The sequence below is a fragment of the Astatotilapia calliptera genome, chromosome 7 (assembly GCF_900246225.1).
Source record: "Astatotilapia calliptera chromosome 7, fAstCal1.2, whole genome shotgun sequence".
Taxonomy (NCBI): domain Eukaryota; kingdom Metazoa; phylum Chordata; class Actinopteri; order Cichliformes; family Cichlidae; genus Astatotilapia; species Astatotilapia calliptera.
In genome coordinates this window covers 11,906,673-11,922,156 of record NC_039308.1, presented here as the reverse complement: position 1 = coordinate 11,922,156, position 15,484 = coordinate 11,906,673, and the positions used below count along the sequence as shown (strand labels likewise).

General features: G+C 39.2%; 1 protein-coding gene across 1 annotated transcript in view; it reads left to right on the top strand.

The window, feature by feature from the left end:
* The window catches only part of LOC113025404 (zinc finger SWIM domain-containing protein 6-like), a 50,314-nt gene that overhangs the window by 17,980 nt on the left and 16,850 nt on the right, over window positions 1-15,484 (top strand). Inside the window, exons 2-4 of the mRNA XM_026173104.1 lie at window positions 12,526-12,882; window positions 14,015-14,163; window positions 14,461-14,611. Of these exons, the coding sequence (XP_026028889.1) occupies window positions 12,526-12,882; window positions 14,015-14,163; window positions 14,461-14,611 (657 nt within the window). The remainder of the gene's footprint in view (window positions 1-12,525; window positions 12,883-14,014; window positions 14,164-14,460; window positions 14,612-15,484) is intronic.

The window sequence follows — 15,484 nt, the reverse complement described above, 5'->3', positions numbered from 1 at the left end:
TCCGCTCAGTCTGAGCTGCCTCCTCTTTCCACATTGACTTTTTTTCTTGGTTATTTTTGGTCATTGTCGTGGTGCATGTGGTCAAAGATACTAATAGTGATACAATGTTAATATTTTAGAGGACTGAGCGTTCCTCGGTAACTGTACAGCAGGTCATCTGCTAATCGGAAGGCTGGTTGTTCGAGCCCTGGCTGCTGCTGTCTCCATACCAAATATCCTTGGGCAAGATACTAACCCCAAGTTGCTCTCCGATGCACCCGTCAGCGTATGAATGTGTGTGAATTTTAGACAGAAAGCACTTACATAGAAAAAGCATCGCAAAAAGTGCTTGTATGAACGGGTGAATGAGGCAAGTTGTGTAAAGCCCTTTGAGTGCAGCACATGTGTATGAATATGTTGCGGCCAGTTAATGTATTGGGGTGGCATCTGAATCTCTATATGTATATTTGATCTTCTGCCAGTTTTATGTCAGTTTAACTTGGCATTAAGACTGCAAAGACGGTGAAGCCAACCTAAAAGGAGGCTAATAATAATAGTGATAATAATAATATCCCTATTATGTTTAAAAGGAAAGTGTAACATTCTGTAATATAAGTAGCTTTTAGAGTTAGATGAAAAATGTGATCCTAGTTAATGAAACACACAAGGGGTAAATGGCTAGCCTTACTGGATGCTGTCATGCTACATTAAAAAATAATATAACAAATAGCCTAACATTTCATAGACATTATGTCTGTGAAGGTTCTCAGTCATCCAGGTCATCGTAGTCAAAGGAGCTTGCAAAGAAAAGCGTCTGGACTTCTTTAAGTTGCTTGAAGACGTTTCACCTCTCATCCGAGAAGCTTCTTCAGTTCTGAGACCTTTTTGTTAGACCTTAGACCTTTTTGTTTTTAACTTAACCTACAGTAGGAGCAGTGCTGTTTATTGCAACATTAGGTTTTACCTTCTTCTTTTTAAATTTAGCGTTGCTGAACAATACCAGCTATAAGATACCTGTATGTTACAGAAATGCATAAAATCCTTATCTTATAGCTAATTTTATAGATGACTTAGGAAAGAGTTAACTTTGTCGGAAAGAAATAAGCCAGGAAATGTCCAAAACAGGAAATAATCCTGTACTTATGCCATGTTAAAAATCCAACTTTGTGTTAAACTGCATCCAGTTTCTGCTACCCATGCCCTGGTTTCTTCTTCATATCTAGCATACACACATAAAAGAAGTATTGATCTTCTTATCTAGCTCCCAGCTCTCAGTGTCCCAAAGTGTCAAACAAGTCCTCTCAGGTACACGGTTCACATAATATTCACTAATCACATCTTGGAAAACAAGATTTGATCAGCTACAATCAGATCAACATGTAAGCAAACACTAAAAGCTTGCATTTGATTTTATTTATGTCTTTATGGGATTCCTGAGCTCATTAGTGGCAGCAACGCTGCTCTGCAAGGATCTCTGTGGAGACCGTGCAGTATCTCAGGGGTGGGAACAAATGGATTTGGAGAGAAGAAGCTCTGGCTGCCTTGCTGATGGTCCTCAGAGGCTAAACAAATGACTTTTGCAGAGCACATCGGGAACAGACACCACTCAAACAAATGCTTTTAAATGGGGAAAGATGGGGAGGCAAAGATCCTCTTCTGTCCCTTTAGAAGCTTGTTTTCAAACCTCTCATGGCCATTATTTTTCATCTTAGCAGAGGCACACTTACTTTTAAAATGCTGGAGAAACTGTATGTTTGTCTGTCCATGATCCTCCATGGAGGAGCTAGTTTAATCAGGGAGTGAAACACTGGAGGTTGTTTTCTGAAGTATTTTCAACTCACAGCACCATGTGCCCTGTACTCTGTGTGACTTTAGACATTTATACTGTGTAAGAAGAGTCTCTAAAATAAACAAACACCAGAACTAATCGAATTGATTTAACACTGTTTAAGATTTAACTTGTAGCATTATCAGGAAAATCAGCTTCGAGTATCAAAAGTAGAGGTACTCATTACGAGTTGATTGGCTAGAAGTAGGCCTTGAAAAATCACTATTTGAAGGAAACCTAGGAACCTTTGGATTATTAACTATAACTACATGGTAATATTTTTAGTTTGTAACATCGATCAAAGTTCATTTTGTTTAAAATAAAGGATAAGGGTAGTGATGGTATCAGGATTAATGACTGCGGGTAAGTTGAGATGTTGTGTAATATATACAACAGTTTTAATTCAGGGCCAACGCAAAATGGGTTGGCCCTGAATTAAACTTTTCTTTACAGAGAAGCAAGTTTCACTGAGAAGAAAGGGTGCTGTCAATTCACATGTGACAAAGTGGTAAAACAGGGTGGGCCATTTATATGGGTACACCGTAATAACATGGGAATGGTTGGTGATATTAAAGTCCTGTTTGTGGCACATTAGTATATGTGAGGGGGCAAACTCCTCAAGATGGGTGGTGACCATGATGGCCATTTAGAAGTCGGCCATCTTGGATACAACTTTTGTTTTTTTCAATAGGAAGAGGGCCATGTGACACATCAAACTTATCCGGTTGTTCAGTCTGACGTCACTAGCCGTGTCTGGGTCTAAACTCCGCTGCAGGTCCATATATCAAACGATCACTATGGCATTACTGAGAGTTGAAAAACTGTCTAAAGTCTTTCATCTTTAATAAAATGATCAGCGTTCTGCTCTACCAGGTGTAACAATTGAGTTTAACATCCAGGCATCCATGAAAACGGAATTTATGACATTTAACGGAGTTAGAAGTTAGCAGGGAGTTAGCTCGCTAGCTTCTATCTAAATACAATATAGCACGTCCTGACCCTAACCCTTTTGGAAACAAATTAAAACGTACAGCTCTGTTATCACTTCCAGCATAAATGAAGACAGAAAACTAAACAGCAGTGACGTTTGTAGGGTTACTGAAGTTGGGCTAGCTGGTATATAATGATGTGCTACGTGACCGCTAGCGACACAGCTATGTTAGCATAATATAAACAAGCTAACTTTTTTTCCACTCGATAAAAGTTAACGTGAGTGTTCTCGGTGGTCAGGAACAAATGTAATCGCATGGCAGGATGCTGTAAAAGGACCAAACTTCAGCCAGGAGAACAACTGAGATAATCCATCCACAATACGAGGTTAGTCATTCATATACTGCTGCATGGGCTGGGCTGTAGTTACATCCTAAGGTTTTAAAAACTGACCTTAAATAAATGATTAGCGGTAATAAAGGGAGGTCAACAGTGATCACTGACTGTTTTAGGAGCTTTTTGAGATCAAATAGAAGAAAATACATAACATTAAACATGTTAACAACACAAAAGCCATATTAAACGCAGACTACTTTAGGCCCGGAAGTAGGATTCGTTGCGTCATCACTGAACAACCGGATTGGTAATGTCACAAGAAAAACAATGGTGTGCTTGGTTTCAACATAACTTTATTCTTTCATGAGTTATTGACAAGTTTCTGACCACTTATAAAATGTGTTCAATGGTTTGCCCATTGTGTTGGATTGTCAATGCAACCCTCTTCTCCCACTCTTCACACACTGATAGATACAAATGAAAAATGCCAGCACAAATAGAAATGCCAGCACAGGCATCCAGTGTCCGTAGTTTCAGGTGCTGCACATCTCGTATCTTCACACCATAGACAATTGCCTTCAGATGACCCCAAAGATAAAAGTCTAAGGGGGTCAGATCGGGAGACCTTGGGGCCATTCAACTGGCCCACAGCGACCAATCCACTTTCCAGGAAACTGTTCATCTAGGAATGCTCGGACTTGGCACCCATAATGTGGTGGTGCACCATCTTGCTGGAAAAACTCAGGAAACGTGCCAGCTTCAGTGCACAAAGAGGGAAACACATAATCATGTCGCAATTTCAAATATCCAGTAACCTTGAGGTTTCCATTGATGAAGAATGGACCCACTATCGTTGTACCCCATATACCACACCAAACCATCACTTTTGTTGTTCTAACAGTCTTGGAGGGATCCATCCAATGTGGGTTAGTGTCAGACCAATAGCGGTGGTTTTGTTGGTTAACTTCACCATTCACATAAAAGTTTGCCTCATCACTGAACAAAATCTTCTGTGTGAACTGAGGGCCCTGTTCCAATTTTTGTTTTGCTCATTCTGCAAATTTTGTGCGCCGATCTGGGTCATCCTCGTTGAGATGCTGCAGTAGCTGGAGTTTTGTAAGGGTGCCATTTGTGAGTACCTAATATCCGCCGAAGGGATGTTCGACTAATGCCACTCTCCAGTGACATGTGGCGAGTGCTGCGCTGTGGGCTCATGCTACGCTGTGGGCTCTTGCTACGCTGTGGGCTCTTGCTGACTGAAGCGAGGACAGCCACTGATGTTTCTTCATTAGTGACAGTTTTCTTGCGTCCACATTTTGGCAAATCCAACACTGAACCAGTTTCACAAAACTTAGCAAGCAGTTTGCTAACTGTAGCATGGGAGATGGGTGGTCTCGTAGGGTGTCTTGCATTGAAATCTGCTGCAATGACCCGGTTACTGCGTTCACCAGATATCAACACAATTTCGATCTGCTCCTCACGTGTTAACCTCTTCGACATGTCAATGGCTGTGAACAAAGAGAAACTTGTAAATAACTCATGAAAGAATAAAGTTACGTTGAAACCAAGCACACCATTGTTTTTCTTGTGACATTACCAATAAGTTTGATGTGTCACATGGCCCTCTTCCTATTGAAAAAAAACAAAAGTTGTATCCAAGATGGCCGACTTCTAAATGGCCACCATGGTCACCACCCATCTTGAGGAGTTTGCCCCCTCACATATACTAATGTGCCACAAACAGGACTTTAATATCACCAACCATTCCCATGTTATTACGGAGTATCCATATAAATGGCCCACCCTGTACATATCGGCTGCAAAGTGGCTTGTAGAAGCATAACAAATACGGACAGGCTGAAACAGCTTAAGTAGCACGCTCTATTTAAGATAGTGAGTTTGCTAAGTAGAAGAGTATCAGCTGATGGGACCCGATATTGGATCTACTGATCTCAGGATTTTCGTGGATCTTTGCTAAGTCTGGTCTGAAGTAACACTGTGCTTGATTTATCAGATTTGAAAAGATTTTAATCTACAAAAAACAATATTCTGCAGTTATTCTAGATATCAATATGTATCTTTTTTTCAGTGTTTGGATCTTTTAAAGTCCAAACAATTAATTTAATAATAGAGAAATCATTTACACTCTAATCAAAATAATAATATAGTCTTTTGCAATTCAAGACTTGGAAAAATGCTTGACTGCTATGTGTGACACCTGCTCTCATAGTCCTCAAATTGCATTACATGAAGGCAGTAAGGAGTGCAGCATCTCTAAGTGCTTTGATAGTTATGTTCTTAATCGATTCATCTGCTGCCGCTGCTATTAGAGTGGTATGTCGCTGTTAAAAGGCTGGTCTCTCTATCCTTTCACTGCCAGATTAAGTAATTCCAACTGCAGTGGTTCTTTCAAAACCATAAGAGTTTTTTCCCCATCCTTGCTACAGGCCAGACAGGCCTCATTGGAGCCTGAATCGCAGCAGTTAAACTCAAATATCAGCCTCTTTTTATTGCATGGTGAAATGGGCTTCCATGGTGTTTGCTGGAGTTGTTGTTTTTGGGTTGTTTTCTAATTTTTATTTTTATTTTTTCGGAGTGATGAGACCGTATGCAGTTTCTCATGCATGGTGAAGGTGGCCTCTTGTTTTTCTGAGAGTGCTGAGGAATTTCTGTCTGCTCAGTCAGAGGAGGACTCATTCAGCTGTGTAGTATTTCATCGCAGTTTGCTATTTCTAGAGTTCTGTTTCAAAAGCAGGACATTGGATACAAGGAAGGAGATCACTGTCTTTGGCTATAGTCTTGTTTTTACTTTTACTTACTTTTACTAATTACTTTTAGTCACTGTAGGGCTGTGAGAACTGGCACCAGGTATGACATTTATCGGCTAGCGTGTGAGGTTCACGGTGTGAGGAAGGAGCTTTTGGTGTTCACTTAAGAGGAACACAGATTGACCTAGTTAACTCAAATCCTCATTGACCTTATTTCAGGTTTGCCTCCATCAGCTCCTTTCAAGCCCCTTTTTCTAGCAGGTTAACTTATTGACAGTGGCTAACCCAGTCACAGGGGGTGGGGGCAGTGTACTCTTAGTGACACAGCCAGTCTTAGTGGGGAGGATTGTTTCAAGAAGGCCTCCTGGCATAAAGATTTTGCCAAATTAAAAACATGAATCATCAAGAATGAGATTTCCATACCGGATTGTCTAGGCCTGGGCTTACAACCTCTGCCTCCAGTTTTGTTGGCCAATGGGGTGCCAGTGGAAACTGTGCTCCTATTGGCCACAGACTAATGAAGAGGACAAGGGGGAAAGGCATGTTCAAAGACCGTTAAAGAGAAGGAAAAGGACTTCAAATGTAAGGGCTGTGGTGGTAAAGGGAAAGAGATGTTTGTTATGATGGAGAGAAGGATTTGGGAGTGCTAGGCGAGGCAAGGGTTGAAATGGGTATGTAGTATGAGTATGTATGAGTATTATAAGAGGGATAGCTCAGGTTTCAGGCATGTGTAGAGGAAGTTTACTGAAAAAATTTGACAAAGAATGTTGATTATGGAGTTCCCTTTAATGGTTGCCACCACCATCAAGCTGTTAAAAGAAAAGAAGAAGACCTTATTAACAGTGGCTCTTTCATGTACAGTAACATATTAAATACTAACTTTGCATTAAAATAAGAACTAGAATTAACATAGATTGTATTTCTTTTCCCTTCAGTCCAGAAAATAGTTTTTTCACAATATTATGTCTCAGCATTGTTGACCTTTGGTCTTGTCACCTATAGTGTGATATTGTGGTGTATTTAACATATAATTCAATCTGAAACAAGTTCATCTTTAAATACATTTTTTTCAAGTTTCTCCTGAGATACTAAATTCACTAGAATGAGTCTAGGGGGATAAACCATAAACATATTGCTGACATCTACTGCTATTGACAGGTGGGAAGTGTATATTAAAAAATTAAAAAGGAAGATAAAAAATGCCTCTAATTTGAATTCTGCAATTAATGATTTTGTTGTCTACAACTGTTTTAACTTGAGTTATGTAGCTTGCCGATTAAGCCAATGTTCAAACTATGAGTAGTTTTAAATCTCCAGTTCTGTAGCAGTGGAGCATAAGGATTACGTTAACCAGTAAAAAGCCATCACCCACACCTGTTTATGATTCATATGGAAAACATGAAAAAGAAATGGTATTGTGATGGTATTGCACCATAGCGCTTGTTAATAAGTGCTGTAGTGCAAGTTCTTAAGTGTAAGAAAAAAGATCAGACTGGCTTTCACTCATAATGCAAGGAAATTGCATAATAACACAACATCCCATTCATTAGCCTTAACAGTTTTGTTATGTCTCGCAAGAAAAAAAAAGATGAAATCATGAATTTGTTTGAAAAATTTGTTGATCCAATCAACTGCTAGAAATAATTAATCACAAAAATCGATTAGGATTAGTGGCTATACCATAAAGCCCTGAAAGTGCAAGCTGATCTAAAACCAGTAATTAAAGACAGATGGTGATGAGTCCACTGTGACTATCGATTGGTTGTTTACTGTTCCTTCCTACAGCCCCAGAGGCACCTCGGTATCTATGGGTGAGGGATTAGGTTCCCCATTGTCACCAGAACCAACACACAATGCACACACTGATAAAGTCAAGATACCACCTTAGCTGAAATGCTTGGCCACACTGCGGTGACTTACCCCTTACAGCCACAATTTCAGTGTGCAACAAAGCTCACAGTTGCTGGCACAACACCTTCTGAGGCTGAACTCTACATGGAGCTGAGCTACTGCTGTTTCACAGGCTAACATCCTATGCCTGTTTTCAACCACAGCCCCCTTCCTCCTCTATATAAGCCGTCTCTATAGGATTCACTGAATCCTATAGAGACGGCTTAACTGGGAGTGAAGTGTTAAACCTCAATTTTGCAAGCGAGTGTATTCAGGGTATCTGCAGCTCTCTTTATATCTGAAGAAGCAATTTTCTTTTAAAAGCAAGTTTCTTTTTAAACAGCATGTACAATGGCCCTTAATGCACTGAGGCATATTCAGATGCACGAAAACAAATAAAGAAAGCATCTTCACTAATATGACAAGCACGTATGCAGTATGTACTTGCTAAAAGAGGTTGGCTTGGTATTGAAAACTAAACCAGCATTATGTGCGGAATGTACATTGCAGATAATGCTAATAGCCTCCCACTATTTTATTATTTGGTCCTGCTTTTGGTTCTTTCTGCACATAAATGTTACAAAATAAAATGCAAATATAGTATTAAATATTATTTTTCCCTAATTGTTCTAAAACAATTAGATTAAGCTGTTTAATCTTTGCTGGATTTCAGACAGAAAGGTCTACCTCAACACTTTTATTAATTGGGTCATCCTTTTTTTTTTTCTAATATAATGTCAAGCTCTTTTGATCGTCTTCCTGAAACAAAGCCCCAGAGGCCTCACTCACATAAGGCTAGATGCTGGTTAGTGACCCCCTAGAAACCAAATTTCACTAGAGAAATAAAATTTGTTCCTGATTGGTTGGCGAGTGGTTGCAGGAGATTCCTCGCTGTCGCTGGGTGAAATTAGTTGCACAGGGGGTGCTGGACCAGCAGATTGTGGTGTTTGCCTGTAGTTTTCATAGAAGATGCCTACATGTATGCAAACAGTCACTAACTAACCACTGAGTTATAGTGAAACTTGAAAAAGCGTGTCGCAAACCAGAATCGGAGAACTTCAAAGTAAACGTTTTGTCTTATTGTTGAAACCAACGCTTCCAAAGAAGCAGCTTTTACTTTAAGGATAAATACGCTCTCTTTCTGGTTAGTGTTTATTTCACTAACACTTAGCAAGTAGTTGGTGACCATTTGCAGATAAATTGACATCTTACGCACCGACCTTGGTGCAACTTAAAACTGTGAGGAAATGAATAGTGGTTGACTCTGTTTGTGACCTCTCTTGCAAAGAGTTGCAACCAGTTTCATCAACCAAGCAATCTCAAGAAGAACCAGTGGTGGATTCCAGGGTTGTTAGGTACTTGTACAGTAGAAGACCTCCATACCTTGAAATTACACCTCGACACTGGTGAACTGCAGTATCATTACTTAGAAAACAAACCGGTAGTATGCATTAGTTCCAGGGTTCCCAAAGTGCCCCAAAGACCAATAGCAGTCCTTGAGATTTCATTCATGGAGAGCTCTTATATTTAGCAGCGCAGAATTAGGGGTAAATGTAACAATCACTTCTCTAGTGGTCAAAGTGGAATAAAGTAGCACAACAGTAACAATTACCCATGTAACTATCACCCCCCTAAATGGAAGTATAGGTAACATAAATATAAAAAACGTCTTTGCATTTCTACTGCATCACATCTCCAGCTTTAGTTCTTAAAATGCTCCAGACTAGTTTCCTGATGTGTTGGGAGGGAAGGAGTTAAGTATGGTTGCTATGTGGTGTACAGAGCTGTATTATGCAAGCTGTGAAGAGCAGACAGAGAGAGCGAGGAAGTGCATTACAGAATGCTGAGCTCAGGGCTTTGGCTCGCCGCCAAGCAACTCCTGCATGTGCTCACTGACACACTCAGCTGAGGGCATACCGATTTTTCCAGCAGCACAGTGGTGGCCTCCTCCCTCCTCTCGAGTCACTCTCTTTCTGTTACGTCAGTGGTTCAGCTGTAGGCCAGGCATGACTGGGGCAGGGCGGCGTAACGGAGAGCACCACACATTTCATCTCGTGTGTGTGTGTTGTGTATATGTGTGTCTGTATTTAAAAAAAAAAAAAAAAAAAAAGACAGGATGTGGACTGGTGGTTGTGTGGTTGACTGAGTGTCTGCTCAACTGGAAAAGCAGAAAGAACTGAAACACCTTAGTTTTTTTCTTTTCTATTTCTATACAAGTTTCACTCTCAGATATTGTCTTGTAGTCCTTCCGCCTCTTTTGTTTTTTCTCACAAAGCACCATCACATCTGCAGACAAACACCTACTCTTGTTCGCTTCTTTTACCGAGCAAGGGAACATCCGATTTTGATGTTGCAACTGCAGAAGTTGCATTCAGCACTAACATTAATAGCTATAAATATGTGACCACGTGCGTCATAGCGATATTGCTGCAAATACTCATAGCTGTGACACAGATTTAGTGCTGTCCATAAAAACACTCGCGCCTCTCTTGATCTCTCTTCTTTTTAGTTTGATCTCTGGTTTCAAAGAAGTTGAGCCACAGATTTTACATTTATGATGTTATTCGATATAGGAAGGCTTTGAAAACATTTTTGCGTTTATTTAACAGTAAACAAATTTGTACTAGGAGATTTGGTGAGAAAAAGTGAACTTGCAGGGAGTAGAACACTCGTGCTCACTTACTGTACTCGGGTTTTGTTGGTGTGTCATTACTTGTCCTGAAAAGACCAGAAGCTGATAGCTAATGTTAGCTAAAGTTAGCTAGCATCTGGTCTTGCTCTTTTTCAACTCATGCAGTCTTTGCACACGCTAAATGATTGCTGACTGTACAGAAAGTGTATTGGAATCTCTTTAATATGCTTAAAGCAGACTTATAATGCTAGTTTCCAGTTCACTATTTTTATTCTTGGACTCTATTGCTGACTCACAGTTGAAATAATCTTGATCTCCTCCCTCGTGTATCCCATTAGTTCATCCTCTGTCTGGAAAAAAAGAAGCTGTTTTAGCTCCATTCCCTCTATCTTAAAGCCAACTTTGTTCTGACTGACTGACTGCTTTTGACAAACAGAAAGTTCATACGTGGGGCTTCAGTCCTCACAGCCAGAGATGTATGCCTGAGATGACCGGATATCATACAGATACAGTTAGAATAAGGAATATAAGTGTGTGTGTGTGTGTGTGTTAGTCTTGGTTGAATATCTTAACATCACTTTCTAAAGACATCTCATTTCTAAAGAGATATGATTTAAATCTCTTTCTGTCTGCTTTCAAACGATTACATAGACAGCATCTGACAGAAGGTTGGCTCTTTAATGCATTTCCCATTTTCTTTGGCTCAAGCGACCATCTAATAATGCTGTCTGTCATCTGTCACTGTCTGGCATGGAGGCTTATCAGCCTCCCTGTTGGCCACGTTACATGATTTTCAGTTTGAATGACAACATGATGCAAGACGTACATCATGCTCCTGCGATTCGAGGTCTAAATAAGCCACTGTTCTGCCTGTGTATCGTAAAATGAGCTATGCATGTGCTCCCTGTAGTAAGATTAAAACAGTACAGACTAAATGAAATTGTTTATATCAGTTTAGCTCTGGCTGAGTTTATGAAACCATCTGTCATCAACTGATAACCCACTAACTCAGTCAGATTGCCCATTTATTCTAATTACAGAAGAATTTTACCCATAAAGTACTTGTTGCATTGTCATATTCTGCCAAAACATGTCCATCTGTTATGGCTCTCAAAACTCAACACATATTTAAACCTCACTCCCACGTGGTGTTGCTGTTCTTTTGAATCTGTATTTGTCACATTTGGCTTTTATTTATGTTTTTTCCCTGTCAAAACCCCTAAGCTGGGAAGAGTAAATTCAAGGTCACATTCACATTAAAATACGTTTTTTTAAATTCTTTTTTTCCCAAACACACAGAGGCCTGTACATTTTGGCCATGAGAGGGCCATAGGTTCACAATACAATAACAGTTCTCAGTGCCTGTGAACGATCCTGTCTTTGCTGAAGTGCTGGTGAGGATAAGGTAAACACTGAAGGTGTTGTGGAAAGGAAATGAAAAGGAAATGAGAAAATTTTGGTCTTTGCACTCAGTCGTGCCCTTTACCTTTTTTGTGTCCATTTTTTTCACCTGGGCAGCACTTTGTCGATCACGTGAAATTAAGGTAGAACCAAAGAACGAGAATAGGATCATTCTGAACAACATCCAAAGATAAAAATAGTTGTATGAAGGGATACATTTGTAGTGAATTATTACCATAATCTGGCAGCTCATTGTTTAACTGACTGTTTTGGAGTACTCTCACTAGCTCCTTAATCCCAAAAGTAGTTACATTATATTATATAGTGTAATATGTTACCAAACATATATTATATGATATTATTGTATTGGATACAATTATAACAACAATAAGCTTCAATTCACTTTAAGTTTTATTTAAAAAGTCCTAGAACACATATTTGTCTTAAGGTACCTTATATTGTAAGGGCAACTGGCCTTTTCCTTAAAAAAAAAAAGAAAGAAAAAGAATATTTTGAGTGTAAACAGTTAAGGACCCAGCACAGATCCTCGGTAGCTCAGTAGATATTGCATGAGACTTTTAATCTCAAAATTGTGGGTTTGAGTTCTATGCTGGATGCAGGTTTGTTGGAAATTATAAATAAACAAAGTATATCTTATTTTAATTTTAAGCCGTGGTTTGTGATTATGTACATGGTGAAATTATGTACATGAAAATACATGGTGCGATTAATTTCTAATGGTCATTTCTGTCTCTTTGCAGGTTTTCACCTCAGTGGCACAGTAAGGGAACCCGCTACACCCTCTGAGCCAGAGCTAGTCTGCAATGTGAGCGTCAGCTTCGACCGCTGCAAAATCACAGCAGTGACATGCAGCTGTGGCAACAAGGACATTTTTTACTGTGCCCACGTTGTGGCACTCTCACTGTACCGAGTACGGAAGCCAGAGCAGGTCAAACTGCGCCTGCCCATCTCAGAGACTCTATTCCAAATGAACAGAGATCAACTGCAGAAGTTTGTTCAGTACCTTATCACAGTGCATCACACAGATGTGCTGCCGACAGCACAGAAGCTGGCAGATGAAATACTGTCACAGAACTCAGAGATCAACCAGGTCCACGGTGAGTGGAGCCACTGCTTTAAGGGTGGTTTGTGATTTTAGACAAAGACCAGGCTGTCCATAAACACAGAAACAGACACAAATAAATCCATGTACCTGGATTAGATTAGATTTTCTTCATCTTCCATCAGTGGATTTCCAGTTGTCATCTCCATATGTACTGTGTATGTAAGTGCACCTGTACTACAGCATACAAGAAGGAGACTTTCTTTGTGTGTATTTGTGATACATAGTGACACATAAGTCCCCATTTCATATATATTTGAGCAAACGTCTGCCTGAATACATTATCTTATGCTAAAAAGCATCTCTTGTATATGTAGCTTTAGTATCTTAAAATTAAACTGAAAATTACCTTCTTGAACAAATTATCTGCCTGAAAATGTACCTGTGTGTTTCTGAATTACTTTAGTATTAATGGTCTTATGTAGATTGTTGTACAGAACAAATCTAAAGTAGTGCTGCAGCTAACTATGATTTTAATTTTGCTGCTGAAACTGTTGCCCGTACTGATGAATCATTTTACCCTTAAAATGTCAGAACATCGCGAAATTGTCCATTTTAACTTTCTGAATCCCAGGTTGACAAATTAAATCTTTTAAGTATTTTACAATACAGTATATGAATGTTTAAATTATGATTTAAATAACTGGTTATCAGAATATAAGGATGACTAAGTGTGTACTTATAGTGGAACATATTTAGCATAAACCTTATGGATTATATATTCCCTGGAGTTGGGTGTTAAGCGTTAGAAATGAAGGATGCACTCTTTGCTCATGTAGAATGCTTATTGTTGCAGATTTTGCATTATTTTCACTATTGATCAGCATTTAAGCTTGCACAGCACTAATGCTTTAATGCAAAAAGTAAACTAGTAGATATGCTGATGGTGCCATATTCATTTTGTGCTCTTCCCTGAAAAGACACTTGTTTGGAAATCAGCGCAAGTTGTTTAATCATTGTTTAAAATAATAAGACCATATGCATTAATGGACATACGAATATATAAGTACTTGTGCTTTTGATGCTTTCACATTACATACTGTTTTGCACTGCATCAAATCAGTTTTTTATGAGGACATCTAGTTGTTGTTAAGAGTTACTGACTTATTCATTTTCATTCACTGCAGGAGCTCCTGATCCGACAGCGGGGGCAAGTGTAGATGACGAGAACTGTTGGCATCTGGATGAGGAGCAAGTCCAGGAACAGGTCAAGCTCTTTCTCTCCCAGGGCGGGTACCATGGCTCAGGAAAGCAGCTCAACTTACTGTTCAGCAAGGTACTGACCCACTAATCACATCATGTCTTATATGTACGGTGATTTTGTTGATTTTATGTATATTTATTCTGATACTCTACAAGCTATTTGCACTGATAGTCAAAACACCTTCCAAATTTAATACCTTAAGGGGTACCAGAATGATCCATGCTTGGTCTTTTATCATTTACATTAAAAGTGTTTTATTTCTTTGGTGAAATTAAAATAATCCGGAACTGTCACCTTGATTTTGATCCTATTATCTGATTAAATAAAAGTGATATATACCGTTTACTCACAGTGACGTTGTCTCTGCAGGTGAGAGAGATGCTGAAGATGAGGGACTCCAATGGAGCTCGCATGTTAACACTGATCACAGAGCAGTTCATGGGTGACCCTAGATTGGCGCTGTGGAGGCAACAGGGGACGGCCATGACTGACAAGTACAGGCAGCTGTGGGACGAACTAGGTACAGTGATAACAGGCACACAAACAGAATTTCAACCAATTTGTGGCAGCTTTAGTATGTGAGCGGCTACAGTGCAGTTCAACCAGCTGTCTTTTTCTTATGATTCTCTTAACCCTTAGATGTCCTATTGTTTATTACCATTTATTACAGAAATACATTTTGAAATTCTGAGATTCAAAATCTTGCAAGATAAAGAATGTGAAATCCTTTGCATTCATCCACCGCTAGTTTTTATACCTTTATGTGAGCAATAAGCTTATTTACCTGATTTTTTTTTTTCCTGTTCTCTAGCAGGGGGAAACTCCACTGTTTGCAAAAAGAACTCTTGCTATGTAGAAGTCTATAGAAAAATAACTCTTTGTCTCCCCTACTCTATGACCTCAGTAAACACTTTCCTGATAAGTTTATTATCTCAATCGGTAGTTTTACGTCTTATTGAATATGAATTTTGTAAATTATGCTCCCGCATAAAACAAGTGACATCCTGTTTAAAAAACCAAACAAACAAAAATACAAAAAACAAATCGAATCAAGACTGATGTGATGGTCCATTTGAGGCCTCATAACAGGAGTTTGCTAATAGGTGACATCAGGATTCACCCATCTTTTATATACAGTCTATGGCTGATTCTAATCGCTTGTCCCAGATGGTGACTGTTCCTTTTGCAGAAACAGACCAAAAACGAAACAAAACCAGCCAGACTCCAAGTGTAAAGCTGACCTATTTGCTTGTGATCAAAGATAACTCAGATTTCCCTTAAAAACAAACTCAAAATCCTGTTTTCATGAACATTTAAGTCCTTTTTATAAAAATTCTAATATTAAATCTTAAATCGTAAATATTAATGTTTTACTTATTTCCCCATCTTCTGT